The following is a 17,908-nucleotide window of genomic DNA, read 5'->3' on the forward strand; positions in this document are numbered from 1 at the left end:
GCTTCGAGTTTTGGCTCCCGGGAAAGGGTCCATTCCTCGGGGAGAGAGGGCTGAGTTTTGTGCGCCTCCGTCCGCTGCGCGCGCCGCTCCAGGCCCCGCCGCGCCCCGCCTGCGCCCGGGACTGCGCCGCGGCACTCACTGCTCCGTTTATTTGTCTTTGGAGCAGGCGGGCCGCGCCAGAAGCGGGCGATCCCGCAGTGTCCTGCAGCCGCGGACGCCGCCTGGCTAGGATGACACCACGTTGAGCGCGCCTGCAAACAACAACAACAACAAACGCCGCCGCGGCCACCGAGTCCACCGCGCCCTGCTCCTCCGAAGCGCCTCGCCGCCGCCGGTGCAGCCCGCCCGCATCCCCGGCCGTCCGCAGCGCCCGGCCGCCGGTGTATGCCGCGCCTGCCCGGGACGGGCTGAAGCCGGCGGCGGGCCGCACCGCAGGCGCCGAGCAGGGCCAGGGCGGCCAGGGCAGCCTCCTGCCGCCGAGCCCCGAGCGCCGCCGACCGCGGACGCGCTTTTGGCCGGGAGTCGCGGCCGCCGCCAGCAGTGTTCATGTTTGGGATTCAGGAGAATATTCCGCGCGGGGGGACGACCATGAAGGAGGAGCCGCTGGGCAGCGGCATGAACCCGGTGCGCTCGTGGATGCACACCGCAGGCGTGGTGGACGCCAACACGGCCGCCCAGAGGTACGTACCGGCCGCCCCCGCGCGCCTTGGCCCCGGCCCGGCCCGGCCCCCTCCTCCGGCCAGCGCCGCGCTGCTCACCGGGCCGCTGTCCCTTTCCTCCTGCAGCGGCGTGGGGCTGGCGCGGGCGCACTTCGAGAAGCAGCCTCCTTCCAACCTCCGGAAATCCAATTTCTTCCACTTCGTGCTGGCGCTCTACGACAGGCAGGGACAGCCGGTGGAGATCGAAAGGACCGCTTTTGTGGACTTTGTGGAGAAAGAGAAAGTAAGTGTACACTGGCGATCGCACCCTCCCTCTCTAGGAGTAGGGGGCAGTCGGTGCCCGCTCGTGGGGCCCGAGTTGCCCCCCTTGGCGGCGGGAGCGCTCTGCCGGGCGACCCCGCCGCCACGTGCGGTCGCACAGGCCCCGCTAAGGGCCGAGCAACTTCTCTGTGCCCTCGGACTCACTGGGGGCGAGGGGGAACGCTGGGCTTGCGGCAGGAAAAGTGACATCACCGCGTAGCTGAGAGCCAGGAATCCTGCCTGCAGCGTGTGAGGCCGAGGGGCCTCGGTCCTGGAGGGGGACGGAGCGCGGTGACCGCGCCAGACGCGGCTACGCTAAATGCAATTATTTATCGTTGCTTTCAGGAGCCGAACAACGAGAAAACCAACAACGGCATCCACTACAAGCTGCAGCTACTGTACAGCAATGGTGAGTTCCGCTGCCTGCTGCCTGCCCTTTCGCCCTGAGCACTGGCTCTCTCTTCCCTGGATGGTTCCAGGACATAAAGATTTTGAGATTAAAATGACATGGGTGTAAACACGAAATCTTCTCATGGCATAGAAGGAAAACAAAACATAAACGATCGATAAGTCGATGGCACTTCACATGATTAACCGGTGGGGCTTGAAGTAGAAAGTAAAAGGAGGATCGATAAGGGCTCCTGCAGAACATCACTTTTAAGTGACTTTTTTTCAGTTTTGCAAATTAATGTTAATTGTTGGGATGGGGGTAGCTCCATAAGCCGAGCACAACTTACTTCATGTGCAAGGTTTAGAAAGGAAAGGACCCACGAGAGCGCTGGGAAAGAGTTCGAACTCTGTTTCTATAGGTGCATTCTCTTTTCGGAAAAATAAATGACCATATGGGCCCGGGGCTGCACTCTGGCTTGCTCTCTGCTAGGCAGACTTCCTACACCTTCACTTTCAAACCGTGTAAGAGTCCCGAGACTTTTAATTAAGAAAAGAAAACAGTGAGAGGCGACTGGGGTTTTCTGTCTCCCTCCCAATATTGTAGGGATTGCCTTAAAGTGGTCCCAGGCACTGGCTTGCCCAGGCCGGCGACCCTCCTGAGGTTCAGGCTAAAAGCTTGTTGAGAATGTGTCTGTTTTCCCCCCACAGGCGTCAGAACAGAGCAAGATCTGTATGTCCGCCTCATAGATTCAATGACCAAACAGGTGAGAAAGTTTCCGCCTCTCTACTCATTGTGTTTTCTTTTCTGCCGAGCTGAGGTTGTCCTGGGGCTGAGAGAGCAGACTGACAAATGGCTCTCCTGTATTTGTTTTTCATTTTGCTTCCTTGACATGCTAATGAGAATTCCATATTTATTGGAATAAATGGAGCGGTTGCTACAATAGTTTATGCTGTCATTAAAACAGGACATAGATGCTTTATTAAATGACTTGCGATTGGAATCAAACTCTGTCTTAATTAATTATGATAATTAATATTTGACAGAAAAATTCCAAGACCCCCTTGTTTATTTTTAAACGTTTCTTTCTCTGCTTGAAATCATTTCGTGGGTTCCAACCCCTCCCCTCAACAAAGATAACTAACTGTCCCAAAGCTCATCCAGTTAGGCTTGCTTAGTAAGTTTCCCTCCTCCTCTCTAGTGTCATGGTCTGGTAACAGGAGCCGTGTATTTGGATTTAAAAGTTAAATGTGCTGGGGTGAAAAGTCACCTTGTTCCCCTCTAGTCCATATTCACCTCTCGGGCCCCCCCATCTCCATAATTCAAAGTCTGAGCTCCAGGGGTCACTCAAGCCCATCCACTGCTCTGCTCTCTCTCTCTCACCCTCTGTCAGACCTTGTAAATAACATAATTACAAGCAGTTCCTTATTAAATTATTTAACCTGTCTTGGTCAACTTTTCGGATGATAACTATTGGCTATCAGTAATGTGATTAACTGCAGAAAGGCGCCTCGTTGCTTTTTGAGGGTGTCCAGTCTCTGGCTGCTAATGTTGCACTGGGTGATGTGTTACTGTTTTAAGGACATTGTTTCCACTTTCTTAAAATAGAGTGCTGGGTATATGCACAGAGAATTCCTATATGCACAACCTGCACGGATTGCTTTAGAATGGAGAATATGCTTGTAGGCTGCAGGGTCGCACTTGAAATGAAAGTAGTAGTCTTCACATTTTTGAGGCTAACTTTCGGTATTGTGAACCAAGTGGGAAAGAGCTTGCTGCTGTCCTGCTGTCCGGGACACATGCCTCCCGTTCTCTGAGCACAATTTGCACATTTTATTTCTCTTTGAAAAAGTTTGTCCTTACCTAGGCAGCCCAGAGCATGAGATTTTAATGTCTGCAGCCGCAGAGCTGTGTGGTTTTCTTCTGGAGCAAAGATCTGGTAGGTAAATGTGTTTTTCTGACAGACTGTGCTGTGTGCCCTTTGCCAGCCTTGCACCGGTTCACGGAAGCTCTAGAACTCGGCTGCCTTTGGCAGGCAGCTTTTATTTCCTTTGTATGTCGGGCAGAAGGGTTTGAGAATCGCCGTAGTCCAATTAGGAGGTCTTTTGCAGGCACTGCTAAGTTTCTGTGCCTCGCGTACTGGAGGAGCAGGAAGCTTCGTTTAAAGTACACTTTTATTGTTTTATTTAGCCTAGTACCTTTGCAGTCTATACGGTGCAGAAAATAAAGGCATTTAATCTCCTCACTGACGGGGACGGGGGGGGGGGGGAGAAGTAAAGAAATAGCCTGGTAACTGATCAAAGAGTCAATGGCGCTGAACCGACAGTTTATGGATTTCTGTTTGTGCTACAAAATAAAAAATAAATCAAATATAAATACGGGGATCATCGGAGGACAAGCCATTCTTTCAGAAGTACTGGTGTCGCCAAGGCCGCTAGCCCAGCAGCCCCAGGCGGCTCGTTGGCCTGTGGTGACTCCCACCATTTCTGTGGTTCCGAGCGGGCCGAGCTCCAGGCCGCGGACCGAGGCTTGCGGAGACTCTTCCCAGGAAGCCGGTCCCCGGACGCCTGGCAGAAAGGGCTTTGTCCGCTTGGAAGTGCAGGAAAGTGCCGGAGGAGGTTGGAAGTAATTTCCAGAGATTTTCCAGGGGGTGTGGGGGGGCGGGAACTGCGGAGAGGGCAGCCCTCCCCTCGGAGGAATTTTCTGCCCGGAACCTGCGGCTGGCGGCCCCCGCCTCCCGCCCCTCCCCCAGTGGCTTTTTCTCCTCTTCTTTGGGTGAGGCGGGCGGCAGCGAGGGCGGCCGAGCCGGGGCTCCCGGCGGCGGAGCCGGGCTGGGCGCCGGCGTGAGCGCACCTAGGGTTTCGCACCATCTGGCTGAGCCTCTGCTCAAAACCCACCCGAGCGTGCGCGCAGACACTGTCTTTTTACCCGAGAAAAAAAAAATCATTGTTAGCACTTTGAAAATAAACACCAGATTGGCCATTAGCACTTTTCTTTCCAAATATCATCGGGCGAGAAGCACGTGGCCGCGCGGGCAGGGGCGCCCCCCGGGCCCGGGCCCTCCCGCAGGCCGCCAGCTCCCTGGCGTGGCGCGAGCACATGTGTCCTCCGTGCATGGCTTCCTGCTGCTGGGGGACGCCGAGCCACGCAGCCCAAGTCGCCGGCCTCGGCTCAGGCTCCTGGGGGGGGGGGAAGAGGGGTATGAGGCGGGCAGGGCGCAGGGCTGGCTGCTAGGGAGCCCGGCCTGGGCAGCGCCTCGTGGCGCAAAGAGGGCTGCCCCTGCGCCCGGCGTCCTCCGGGCGTCTGTAGCCGCAGTGCACTCTGATCGACTTCTTCCGACAGAACGATCGGGCCTTCGTATAAGACAATGGTTGGAGGACGCCGCCAGGTTGCGGTGGTCCAGGCGCCAGGAGCCGGCTGGGAGGCTGTGCGCCCTCGCCGGCTGTGCCCGGGTCTCCGCAGGCCCTGCCTTTCCCTCCCCGCAGCTTTTCGGAGCTCAGGCCCAGCGTACGCCCGTGGCAAGAGCTGGGAAGGCGGGCAGTGCGAGGCATCTCGACGACTGAGGTTGCGGCGTGGGAGGGTGGCCGGGTGTGTCTGTCACCTCCCCTCGGAGGGGCTGGACACCTGCCACCCCGGGAGGCCTGCGGCGCCCCAGGCGGTGTGGCGCCCGAGCGGTTGGCGTTGTGTGACCCCTGTCTCTGCTTGTCCCCCACGCAGGCCATCGTGTATGAAGGCCAGGACAAGAATCCGGAGATGTGCCGCGTGCTGCTGACCCACGAGATCATGTGCAGGTGAGCCCCCCCCCCCCCTACTCCGGAGAAGGGTGGCTGTGGCGCCAGCCAGCCAAGGGGACTTGGGCCGCGATCGCAGGCGCCAGCCACCCCGCCCAACTGCGGGAGAGAGGGTGTTCTTTGAAACCTAGCAGGCCAAAGGAGGCCCCAGGCTGGCCCAGAGCAGCGTCCAGCCACATTTCCCCATCAGTGCTGACGGTCAATACAACCCGCTGCTCAGCAGAGCGAATTAATATGTTGACCGTGTCATGGCGATATAGTTTAAAAATGAAAGAAAGAAAAAGAAAAGAGAGAGAAAGGAAAAGAAAGAAAACAGACCAGGGGACGCATCTGTCCTCGAGCAGGAGTCAGAGTTCACTGGGACTCATTTGACTACTTCCTTCTCAGACGCTCGCATCCTGAGTCGTACAATTGTCTGTTATTGATAAAAAACGGAAAGCCTTTTGTACTTATTACAGAGCTCGTGTATGTGAGAATTGGATTGTGATTCTGTCAGTTAACCTCTTCCCTAGAGCAGCGATGCATCGTTCATATTGTTGTTAGATAGCGTGCCGTTACTTGAGATCTCTGTCAGAAGAGCAATTTCCCACCTGTTTTTTTTCTAACTACCACAAGAGTTTCGCCCCTACATGGTGAATAAAAACGCATCATTGACTTTGTATGTGTGGCATGTGAAATATAGTTGCAAGGAATAATAAGGGAAGGTTGTGCAGGCTTGCAGCCTACAGTAGCAGGCCCCATACTCTGAGGGGCATACTCTCCTCGGCTATGGTGCCTGTTCCTGAATGCCACTTCTGAGCAGAGGTAGTGTTGCAGCACCAATATACAAAAGCTGACTTTTTCTCATATCAGGTAATAAATATAAATTACAACCAATAAAGTGGAATTTCTTTATTATCCACTTCTGCATGTACAGCAATTAACACAGAAAGCGCACAGATGTGATTTAAGCTCTAAGTGGAAGACTGTAGACTTTCTTTAATCACTTTAGCTGTCAGCTTTAAAAGGCTTTATATACTTTGCCTACCATATGGTGTTAATTTAGCTAATTTAGACATGCAACCATTATACAAGTATGCTTTTTTAAAATGCGAGAAGCATAACATTTTTGTTTCGTTTCTGCTTTAATTAAAGTTTCAATAACAGAGTTAAGGTGGGCTTAAGGAAGCGACAATAGAAGTTTGTGATACATTGATGCACGCACGCCTTTGTGCTTATAATTAATAAATGCCCCCAAAGAAATATTGGTTAGAGGTGGCATCTTGCATCTTTTCCAGAAATAACAGCTTGACAATTGGAGGTAAACAAAGGCTGAGGCTGTGAAAAGTTATTCCCCAGCCTCCAGCCTTTTCTTCTCAGCTCATTGCAAAGACAAACACCAACAGCATGTTTTCTGCATTTTAGCATTATAATTTGTTATAGGCGCTCTGGCTACCCTGCTCGTAATAATAGACGTGTTTAACTCTGCTCCTTCTGGCTGAAGTTACAACAGAAGTTTACCGGAAGAGCGTGTGAACTCACTCACTAGGTTGAAATTTGTCAAGCTGCCTAAGTAGAAAAACTAATTTTTTTTGGACTCCTACTTTGAAAAAAATTGTAAGTTGGACAGAGGAATCTGAGCTTAATACTGAACCCCGTGTTTACAATTGCCCCACAGCCGGTGCTGTGACAAGAAGAGTTGTGGCAATAGAAACGAGACACCCTCAGACCCTGTGATCATTGACAGGTAAGGATGACTTCTTTATTTCTCAAAAAAAAAAAAAAAAAAAAAAAAAAAAAGAAAGAAAAAAAGAAAAGAAACCAACAAGCAAAACTCTCTAGCGTGGTTTCCAGTGGCTCCTTAGCTTTGAGGCTGGCGTTGGGCTTGTGCACTGCACCATTTGTCCTCGTGTGTTATCATGCACAGGTGGGTTGACGTGGAAACCCGGTGGCTCGCTCTGTGGGGATTCAGTAATTGCTTGCTAGTTGTCAAGGGGAGCGGTTTCGTCTGCCACTGCTCACTGTGAGGAGCACTTTATGCCTAGAGAGTCTCTGGCTTTAAACCCAGAGATATGTCATAAAATGCTTTCTGCTAATTTGTTAACACGTATTTCATTTTTTTTTGCATTATTATTATTATTTTTCTTACCTTTGATGGCCGTTGAAGTTGAAGCTTGGGTGGTGGTGCTCTTGCAATCATCACCCAGTGGTAGAATGAATTTAATCTGCTCTCAATTAGTTACAAAATGTCTCCTAATTTTTTTCCAATTGTGGCTGTCGTTTTATGTCAAGTAGCAAATATGTAACTAACAAACCAAAGTTGTTATAATTGAAACTAATTACACATGCTGGTTACATTTCCAACATTAATTTCCATAACTAGATTAGCTATATGCATTCTTTAGGTTTGCTGTTCCTCATCTTGCCATTTATCATGTTCCTTGGGCAACGTGGCATCCTTTTAAGATACCAATCATTAGTCCTAATGGTGCTAATGTGCACTTGGCATTGCCTTAGTGGAAACAACAAAAACACTGCCACCTTCCCCTCCTGACTCACCCAGGCTATTCTGAGAAGGAGAGAAGATTTCTTTCTTTCCCAACAATGGGGAGCAGCAAGGGGCCCAGTGTGTGATTGACTGCAGATTTTGAGATTGGTACCCAAATCGAATAAATGTTAGACGTGTATACATGACACCAGTTTTGTGCGGCAGAGGTTTAGACTGTTTTGAAGAGGGGTTGAGTTTCAGAAGCTTTCATTGCAAAGTTATCTTTTGATCATGAACTTTGCTGTCCAGGGTCTGAAAAATTAAACCCAGAAAACCCCACGAGTTAAGCCTAAAGAAGTCTGAGGCACCGGTGGGGAGCATTGCTAATGTTTAACTAGCTGGAATAGCTGTTTGCTTAGTGGAGAATGTTCGGTATCTGACAGAAGGGACAGCTCTCTTATTAGTAATCAAATAGGGCTGACCAGTTGTGGCCGTCACTCAGGCAGTTGAGAACAAGTTCAACACTTTATGAAGCTGGAGCTACAGAAATCAATGTAATTGTATTTGTTTCGGTGTTGTGGCTATGGAAGTCATACAGCTTTGGGTTGTTGTCCTGTGATGGGGCTCATTTTATTTTATTTTATTGTTACTTTGGATGGGCTAGACATGTACTAAAACAGCCATTGGAATCTTGTCTGAGTGGATGATGCTTGAGAAGTAGCTACATTTAGCCCTTAATATAACACTGTGAAAGATGTTTCATCTCTCCAGTGTTATTTGGAGATTTAAAATGGGTTTTGTTTTAAAATCATGGCTTAAAAAATCATGATCAAGAGGCCATGTTGGTTTGACTCACAGTTTAGACACTGAGTCCCCTTTCAGAAGCACTTTGGATTTCTTCAGTTTTCAATCACTTATTGAACATTGATAGTGAAAACACTCAAGACTCAGTTTTTAATCTCATGATGGGCAGTGCTTTTTCTCCGATATACAGAATTTACTGTTTAATTCTCTTCTCAGGACGGGAGAGGGGGATCTTGCTTATATTTGTTTAATTAAAATATATGCAAAGATCATTCACACCTTTATAACCTATGAGAAGTATGTGATCATTGCTATTCTAGAAGCACAAGGGGAAAGGAGAAATGTAAAAACATTTGGTTAATGGGTTTACCATGTTTATTTGAATAAGGAGGATTGAAGCTCCATTTACGCTTGGCATAAATGCTTTAGAGGTCTTAATTATTGATGAAAAATCTGCTCTGCTACTAAATTCAAAGATATGACAATTTTATAGGAATTTTAATCACCTTCCATGTTAGGGATTTTAAGGTAAGGATAGTTTTATGTACTGACAAATACGATGTACATTTTTAGCATGCTTAAGAGAGCTGTCCCCTGTAATGACAAAATACTATTAGCATTTTGTTGCTTGCTGTAAATCTCTGTGAAATGATGGTAGTATTGGCACTATCTCCAGTCTAAGGCATATTTCTAGAGGAGGAAAAATGAATTTAGTGTTTGCTAGGACAGCTTGTGTTAATCAAAGAGAGAGGCTCATCTTCAGTAGGCGATCTCTTTGGAGCAATGTGGTCATTTGCAACAGAGTCTCAGTTTCATGGTGAAGATCATTTCTGCAGGGTGTGGACTGCCTTTGAAAATTAGTTGCTCCTGTTGAGTTTTTAGCTTGCCTTTCCCCTTGAGTATTGCAGCATCAAATGTCCCATCAGATCGGTGAGTTTACAGGTCCTCACCAGCCCTCTTGCCACTTGGTTAGTTGGCTTAAGAATTCTATACAATGTGCTTCACTGGCTCCTTATGGCCTTTGGATACATTTAGCAGGTTCTGACCAGATAAAGCATATTTGTCCTGAGGATATAAACCAATAATTCCAACCTGAATTGAGATCAATGGGTCCATATTTGCTCCAACCCACACCAAGCTCTTCCACACGTTGAAACTGCTTTGTGTGTTATGAGAACAGGGAAGTGAGCTCCCCTGCTCTGGCAGGGTAATCACATTCTATAGGCCCTGATGCCTTAAATCAATTAATTACACAATTTAGTTTAGTTATCTTTCAGAAGTATTAGATACTTACAAATGGCAAGGAAGACACTTCAAAGTAAGGGGGGGGCAGTGAGGATATCTCCCATCAGAAACCTTTTCATTTATGGTGGAGCTTTTCCTTACGTGGACTGTTTTCCTCCACATAAAACACTGTTTGAGAAACAATTTTTTTTATAGTTCCATGTATTTAAAATAATATAGCAACTAACCAAGTGGAGAAGGACACTGTAAAGTGAGAAATGACACAGGAACTGTATGAATTGACCTACAAATAGCCAGATGCAGAAAAAGAGGCTTACCTTCTCATACCACACACACACACACACACACACACACACACACACACACACACACACACACAGAGGCAGGCACAACCCCAGGTCCCTTACATATGCAAGTGTGCATATGCAAATACAAACACAGCCACATATACATGCATGAATTTTTATGGTATTGCTGAGAAGGAAGGGAGTATTATTTTCCTCATGAAATAATGTTTTCTGGGAAAACACAAAAGCAGATGGTCTTCATTAGGAACACCCATTGTCCACATATCCCAAATATGAGCAGATAAATCTCTCCTGTTTCACCCGTACATTCCAAGGGCTGCAAGTGATTACAGGATGTCGGCATAGCTGCTAAACCAAAACCACACTTGGGCTCACATTATTTGCCTGTGCCATCCGGGTCTGTTTCCTCAGGAGCTCTGGAAATGCCTGGGGAAGGCACATCAGTTTACCGTCCCCTTCCTCACTCAGCCTGAGAGGACTGAAGCAGAGTCCAACTGTTGCAGCCTGTGAGGACGCAGGAACAGGGCACTGCGGCTGCCCACTCGGGCTGACTGCACACCATGGGCTGTATGCAGCTGAGAGCACGCTCTGCAGGGCAGTTCCAGATGGCACTGTCTCTGGCGTCCTGCTTGCTGGCATCTCTGCAGCAGGCAGTGCCCCCTCCCCAATAAACCTGGCATTAGTCTATAGAGTTTGGGAGACTTATCATTCCAAGTCTGTCCTACTTTCCTGTCTGGGAGCCAGACATCTGTTTATCCTATTTTCTTTCTTACAGAGTTTGGAATGGCTGTAGTTTTTCTTTTTTGGGGGGAGGGGGGTGCATGAAGTTTTGTCATATTTAACAGCTGTTACAGAATTTCAGCCCCGTGGGCTCTGAAAATACTTTTCAGCTGACCTCAGATTTTTATACATAATTGACATTGGGTTGTAGAAAAACATTATTTGCTTAACCTCTCATTGTCTGGGATTTCACACCGTCTCTGGTCGGAGGGTGTGAGTACCAGCGATTTTAACTCCGTGCTCTCTCTCCGCCCTCCAAAGCCTCTCTTTGATTCATTTGTGTGTCTTAAGTTTACCACACCTAAAAAGTGATTGCAGGACAGTAGGCCAAAAGAACTGAAGGTTTTCTCTTTCTTTTTTTCTCCCCTTCTCTCTCTCTCTCTCCTCTCTCTTGCTCTCTCTCTCTTTTTTTTTTTTAGTCAACAGTGTTTCCTTTCACTTCCTGTCACAAAGGTCAAAGAGAGCCGACCTTTGCTGGCAGTCCTGCCTGCTGAATTATTCATGGGATTGACTTTTTGTCAGTGCACACAGTTGTGCTCTGGGACAATTTATTCATTTACCTCATTTAAAGCTCCTTTCTGCACCTGTTCAAGTATTAATATCATGTAATTTGGGCCTAATGCCGATTTTGCTGAACACTCATTATATTTTTTATTAGCTATATTTCCAAACGATTATGTATGATTATTACCAAGCCTTACAAACAGCACCGGGCTATTCCCCAGTCCCTTACATCTTCTTGTCAGGTTGTTTTCAGAAGCTGGGTGGATAAACATTTGACCAGTCCCGATGTTTTTATTCCTACCCCAGCTCCAAGCAGAGAACTTAAAGCTCCCTCCCTCATGGCCTTGCATGAGCGTGATTAAATCCAACTCGGCGAAGCTGTACAAATGCCAGCGTTTATAAGGTCAACGCTTTTGTTAAAAATGCTATGTAAATGAGGATCTGCAAAAAGGGACATTAAATAAAATTAAATTCATTGTCTTCTTTAATGTCATTTACATTTTGGCTAAGCCTCGGCCTGTCAAGGAGGATTTTAAAAATAATTTTAATTACACATCATTTAGGAAACCCAAGGTTTTCTATTCAGTAGCATTTGGATAACCTGCAGAACGGAGACCGTTTGTTAACTTCTGAAATGACGGATTGTCATTCTGTATGCATAATACAGCAAGAACAGCATAGTTTGCCGTTAATTTCTCCTTCTCAGTTTTCTTGGAAGTGAATATAATTATCCTCAAATAGGCCTCAAGACCCTGGAGTCCTCCTCTTGGCCTTGGCTGCGAAGCTGAGACACTCTTTGGTTCTGGGTCTGTTTTAATACATGGGGACTTCAGAGAAGGGAAAATATTGGCTAGCAATTTGGCAATATTAAAATGCACTTTTGGATGAATGGAGTGGCTACAAAGACTCTGATTCTGGTTGGCACGAGCCCCATTTGGCTCGGCCAGGCTCAGGTGTGAATGGCTGTTTTATTCCCTCGTATGCCAACAGAGAGAGGCAAAAAGTTCACCATGTTCATTCATCCTTTATTTTTTTTTCCCATAAACTTCTGAAAATAAACAGAAAAGGAAGAGCAACTTAACCGAGTCACAGTGACACGTTCTCATTTAGGAACAGTGCCCACTCTGTGTACATGTTTCTGAGCCCACCACCATGCCACAACTGTGCATCAGGCATGCTGCACCTTTGTATAAGCCAATGCTGTGTGTCACAGCGAGTAAGGGCGTCAGGGCCAGCATCATGCCTTGGGTTTACATCTTTGCTCTAGGCTAAGGAGGCCTATGGAGATTTATGGCTGCCTGGGTTGGCTGGGTAAAGCCTATAGGGTGACCAGGCCAGACCAGTGTAGAATTGGGTTGGAAAACAAGCCACAGGCCCACAATGACTTCCGCAGCACTCCTAACCAGCTCAGATTCTCATCAGCTCTTGCAAGGGCTGAAGCTATATGGTGCTGCCTGCTAGGGGCAGGCAGCGGCAGGCAGCTGGTTGCTATGAAAATGCAGGGCTAGAGGGAGGGGCTGGAAGCGGGGCTGTCAGAAGCTATACTCCGGGAGGGATGTTGACGCAGACCATCCCGCGCCTCTGCGGCAGCCTTATCAGGTGAAGAGCAAAGATATAGCCAGTGCCTGTAATCGTGTTAGGACGGCATGGACGAATTGGATTACCGTATGGAAAGCCGTCCAAACTCAGAGTTCTGTTACGCATGCTTACAGGAAGCAAATAATTACGCTCTGTGCACCAGAAGATAATTGGGGCTGGCCAGAGGCCTTCTTGTGACGCTGGAGAAGGCAGGAGAGGCTGGCCTCCTGGAAGCATGTGGGACGCACACAGGGAGGAGGAGGGCGATCTTTCCCAGATATAGGTGGCTGAAGTTGATGCTATAATTTTTGGTTACTTTTCAAAGATGGTGAATAATTTATCAGAATTCAAACTCACAGTAGCAACGGGAGGCATGTTGGAGGAGATGAAAATTCCAGGCTCTAATGATGGAGATTGTCGTGGCAGACAGGAAGTGATTGACAAGTGGGGGTACAGGAAGTAAGAACTGGAGGAGCTTAACCTGTACTTGGCAGAGCTGCCTTAGCTTGCACTCCGAGAAAATGAAAACCATTCACCCATCCGCTTCTGACTGCTTGCCAGAACACACGCTCCTCTTGTTTGTTTATCTTAGTAGCAAATCTCTCCAAAATGTTTGTGGTTAAAACTCTATATAATGAGACATTATGCTGCCATTATGAATGCTTTAAAATAAAAATATGGCTATCATTTAGAAAAATAAGTGGAGGGATTTTATGGGTTAAAGGTTTCCTTGTATTTTATAAGCTTCTCGAACTTGGGGGTTAAGTAATGTTCATTGCATCCTCGAAGCTCGACAACGCTCTCTAAAACGCTTTATTCCGAAAACAGCCCGTCGCATCTGTCAAAATGGTAAATGCTGTAAATCTGCCAAGCAACTGGATGAAGAGCACTATGTTTACAGGCACGGGCATAGGGGACCTCTGACTTCAGTTTGCTAGTGTATCGTTTCTACCCTTTAAAAAGAAAGAAAAACAACACTCGTCTATCTGTAATTCCTTCACTGAAGGTTACTCAGTTAGAAAATGTTCAAAATCTAGGAAGGGTCTGTGGATGGTGAGCATCCCCTGAAAGCAGCAGGGCCGTACCGAGGGCCTTCCCGGTAATTCACTAGGAAATGAGTTTACCATGTGCAGAAAGGAAGGGGCTCGGGTGCTGTTGTTGCAGGACACAGAGCCCAGGCCCCACTAGCGGAAGAAGTCGGCTCCAGCATGTCTCTGCTGGAAGACTCAGGAGCTGCTGCACATCTGGGAGGAGGCCTCCTTTGCCTGACAGACAGCTCTAGCCTTGCCCCACCTCTACCCCTCACCCCACCCCCTGCTTGTAATGCCTAGTTCATGCCATGTTAAAGTGGCACAACCAGACACAACTTTGGCAGTGTTCACGGATCTAAAAACATGTGCCCTCCCGATGACAAATTTACAAAGGAGGAAACTATCCTTCACTTGGGAGGCTGGCCCTATGCACATCGGCTTCTATGAGGGCATAATGCCTTCTTTTCTGGGGGGTTTCACTAAGAGCCCAAGTTGTACACATATGTACAGAGGAGATGCTCTAGACTCTAAACACAGGTCCTGCCTGAGCTTGGTCCGTCCCCCTGAGGTCGACACATGTGCAGCATCAGCCTGAGATTTGATTATAGTCCTAGATGAGTGTCCCCCCTTCCTTGGGAGTAAAGGTATCATGAGCCAGTAGAGCATCCGACTTCGACAAGGGATGGTCCTGTCATTGGGAGCAGGATGACTATAGCCCAGTGGTAGGGTACCACTTCCAGTGAGTCGACTTAATATTTCTGGTTCTGGAGTCAGAGACAGTCTCTTCCCTGGCTTGAGGACAAGCTTTCTCCTTGAGCATCCTTCAAGGTTGCCAAAATGCTCAGTGCCAGAGGTAGGGATCTAAGTACCATTCCAACAGGTAAGGCAGACAGGTGTTTGTGTCAAGTCCTCACCACTAAGAGACCTGTGACCATTTCTGTAGAATGCCTCCCTACAGGCAGGAGGGGAGGATGGGCATCACAGCTGTGCCCAGGGAAGCAGAGACCACAGGCAGAGAGTTTGAAGCTACGTAATGTGCGCTGCTTGTCTGTGCATCTAGACTGTTTTCCAGAGCAGTTTTCAGTCGACAAAAAACTGAACTGAAAGCGTAATTTTTCTCCTCATTTCCCCTTTGCTCTGTGCTCCCTGGGTGAAGATTGGGAACTGGGTATGGGAGACTGGTTACAGTCCAACTAAAGTTGATACGTATTAACTAAAGTCTTCAAGTGACTGGAGGGCTCCCTGGGTGTTGTACCTCCCGTGGAGTTGGACAAATGTCTGGTGGTATGAGTTTCTCATCGTGTATCTTGCCCTGGCCTCTGTCCCCAGCATCCCACTCTGTGTCCCTCTCCCTTTCCAAACCCATGGCACTTGCCCATTTGTCCCTTCAGGGACACACAGTTCGGGTCACACTAAATATGCAGGCTTTGCAGACCAGCTGTTTCCAGGAGTGGCTTGCCCTGAAGTTTTCCTCCTGTCCTTTCATTAGGAACAGCTGACACTTTGTGATTCTTTTTTGTCACCTTAAAAAGTTGGTTCCTTTCTTTTCTGCCTTGAGGCTTCACCATTCAGCTCTTCCATCCCCGAGCTTGAGTGCCGTCTGTTATGGTGGAGAGTTGTTTGCAGGCTTCTGTAGCGTGTGAGCCGCACGGCCCACTTGCTGTCTCCTCCCCTTTCAAGTTCTTGGCTCCTTTACAAAAAAAAAAAAAAAAAAATTAGAGTATTGTTTTTTAACTTTATATTAAGCATTTATTGAAGTGAAACAGCCCAATTTCACTCATTAGGGTTTTATTTCCCAAATAATACTATTTGGAATATTTAAATTGTGGAGACCATAAAAGGAGAATGATTAAATTATTGGAGAGGCGACCATGCTGCCCCATGGCATAAAAGTGGGATGAATTCAACATTTGGTATAGTTGTTGGCTTTTTTGGTTTAATAAATTAAACTACAAATTTTCCTAATTGCCAAACAAAATGTTAGGCCAGCTTTAGCCATTGCTGACAGTAAAACTGAACATAAAGTCTGCTGAGAGTTATATGTGGTATTTAATACGAGACAGAGTAATGCTTGGGCTTTTACGGTTAAGTATGAATTCACACCAACAGCATTTGTTTCACATTAGGGAAGGTTTGTAAATCAGATCAGTGTGCTGGGATGGGGTGGCGGGGTGGCCTCTCTTCTTGATATTTGGTTCTTGGGCATGTGGCCAGAGACGGTTCCCCATCCACTTCCACATTCTCAATGAAGCGATAAGCCCCATGACACCCGAAGATTGGGTCAGGAAACAAGTTGGGGATTGGATTGGATGAACGGTGTGTCCCCACCATGAGAGGTCACCAGTCTGAGCTGGCCAGTGGGCAGCAGCCATCAGTTACCAAGACATCGGTTGCTGTGGGTCCCCGGCCAGGGGAGGCCCCAGGGAGAGAAGCAAGACCTGGGAGAGCGCTTCACGGGGAGCAGCAGTCCCTGCCATTTATTAAACGTGACAAGCGGGCTCTAAATATAACGCTCCTTTTCCCAAAGATCATTACTTTGAACAAATAATGAGTCATGCAAGTTACTACACAGCCAGGGTCCCATCCAGAGCTGGGCCTTTGTGCAGCTCAGATGCAGATCCTGCCCTCACCCATTCCCTCTTCAAGGTCAGACTCTCTCTTACTCTGCTTGACCATCGGGGGCACTTGTCCAGGACACTGGTCTTGCCTTTCTGGGAGTCTGTCTTGTTGGTCACGATTCCTAGAAAAGCTTCACATGAAAGCAGGCTCATCTCAGGTCAGAATATCCTGACACACGCATATGCCCCATAGTTTGAAAATACTTCTCTCATGCTCCCAGACCTAATTGTAGGCATAATAACAAAAAGGAAAATGCAGTGGGAAGTGTGCTTGCTGGGCTCAGAGTATCTGTCGGGAGCAGTGGTCATGGCCCGTGTTTGCTAAGACCGCAGGATAACTATTCCCAGCAATTAGAGCATCCAGACCCCTTCCCAGCACCAAACTCATTTGTTCCCATTTATTAGGCTGTGCACAGTAACTAATTTACATTGTTTCAGAGTTATGTGTTATGGTAATTTATTGCGTGTGCGGGGGTCACACAGAGGTGACCAGTCGGCAGGGCAGAGAGCCCTGTAAGGCGAGGAGGGAGAACCCAGAAGGAGAAGAGAAGGCTAGAGGTCTGTGATTTTAAACCAGCTACAGTCTTTTTAATCACGTTTTGATTTATTCCTTGTGACGTGGCTGGCTTTTCTCATACTCTTTTTTTTTTTCTTAACAAATCAGAGCTGGAAACGGGATTCTTTTTGTTGGTTGTTGTCGAAGGAAATGGTAGTGATACTCTCTACTCTCTAACGAGTGGAGACTTTTACTAATGCCCTGAATAAAATATTTGCCAGCGGCCTCCACTAACTGTAAAAGCACTCCGCAGAGGAAGCAATGTCGTCACTGCCCCGCCTCTTCATAGCAGGTTTCCTTATCAAGTTGAGGAAAAAGGCTTGTTTAGGCAAAAATAATGATCATAAATAGAGCTGTACAGTGGGGCTCAAGGCAGCAGTGACAGAGCCTGCTATCAGGACCTGCAATTCCAAGGAAATATGACTGTTCTGATCCAGGGAAGCAGTAATTATCTTTTTGTGAGGAATGTACAATGGTGTCGGATGATGAATTGATCGCAGATTGGAAGCGTGGTTCAACTGTCATGTTACGGAGATAAGAGAGAGCCGCGGGATTGCTCATCGCCTTTGCTAGTTCACAGCCAGCCAGTTTATTAGCACAAATCCCAAATGTTTAGTAAACTCATTAGGTCCCATCTAATGCTAATTTATCATCATAGGTGGAACCTTAGCAGTGAGGCTGGAGGACAGTACGGAATCTGCGTGATTTACAGAGCGTTCTGATCAATCACTTTCTCCGCACTGACCATTTTTCTTCAAACGCTTTAAAGGGGCCTGAGTGAGCCTAGGATCACACCATTCCAATTGGTCAGGGTTCTTAGAGTTATCTTCCCAAGGATGGTTATCTGAAAGGTTAGGAAATCCTATACAAACCGACGTG

At 47.7% G+C, this 17,908-nt stretch overlaps 1 protein-coding gene across 3 annotated transcripts in view; it reads left to right on the forward strand.

Annotated features, from left to right (window-relative positions):
- Positions 1-449: 449 nt before the first annotated feature.
- Positions 450-17,908, forward strand: part of EBF3 (EBF transcription factor 3) — a 113,565-nt gene continuing 96,106 nt past the window's right edge. For 2 of the 3 annotated variants that reach the window (XM_080912380.1, XM_080912381.1), the window contains exons 1-6: positions 450-680; positions 786-942; positions 1,305-1,368; positions 2,058-2,113; positions 5,065-5,138; positions 6,796-6,864. In XM_080912380.1, the coding sequence (XP_080768506.1) occupies positions 547-680; positions 786-942; positions 1,305-1,368; positions 2,058-2,113; positions 5,065-5,138; positions 6,796-6,864 (554 nt within the window). In that variant the 5' untranslated portion in view covers positions 450-546. Of the gene's footprint in view, positions 943-1,304; positions 1,369-2,057; positions 2,114-5,064; positions 5,139-6,795; positions 6,865-17,908 lie in introns of all 3 variants that reach the window. The other variant, XM_080912379.1, reaches the window with a different exon arrangement.

This window comes from Micromys minutus (assembly GCF_963924665.1).
Source record: "Micromys minutus genome assembly, chromosome: 2".
In the NCBI taxonomy this organism is placed as follows: Eukaryota; Metazoa; Chordata; class Mammalia; order Rodentia; family Muridae; genus Micromys; species Micromys minutus.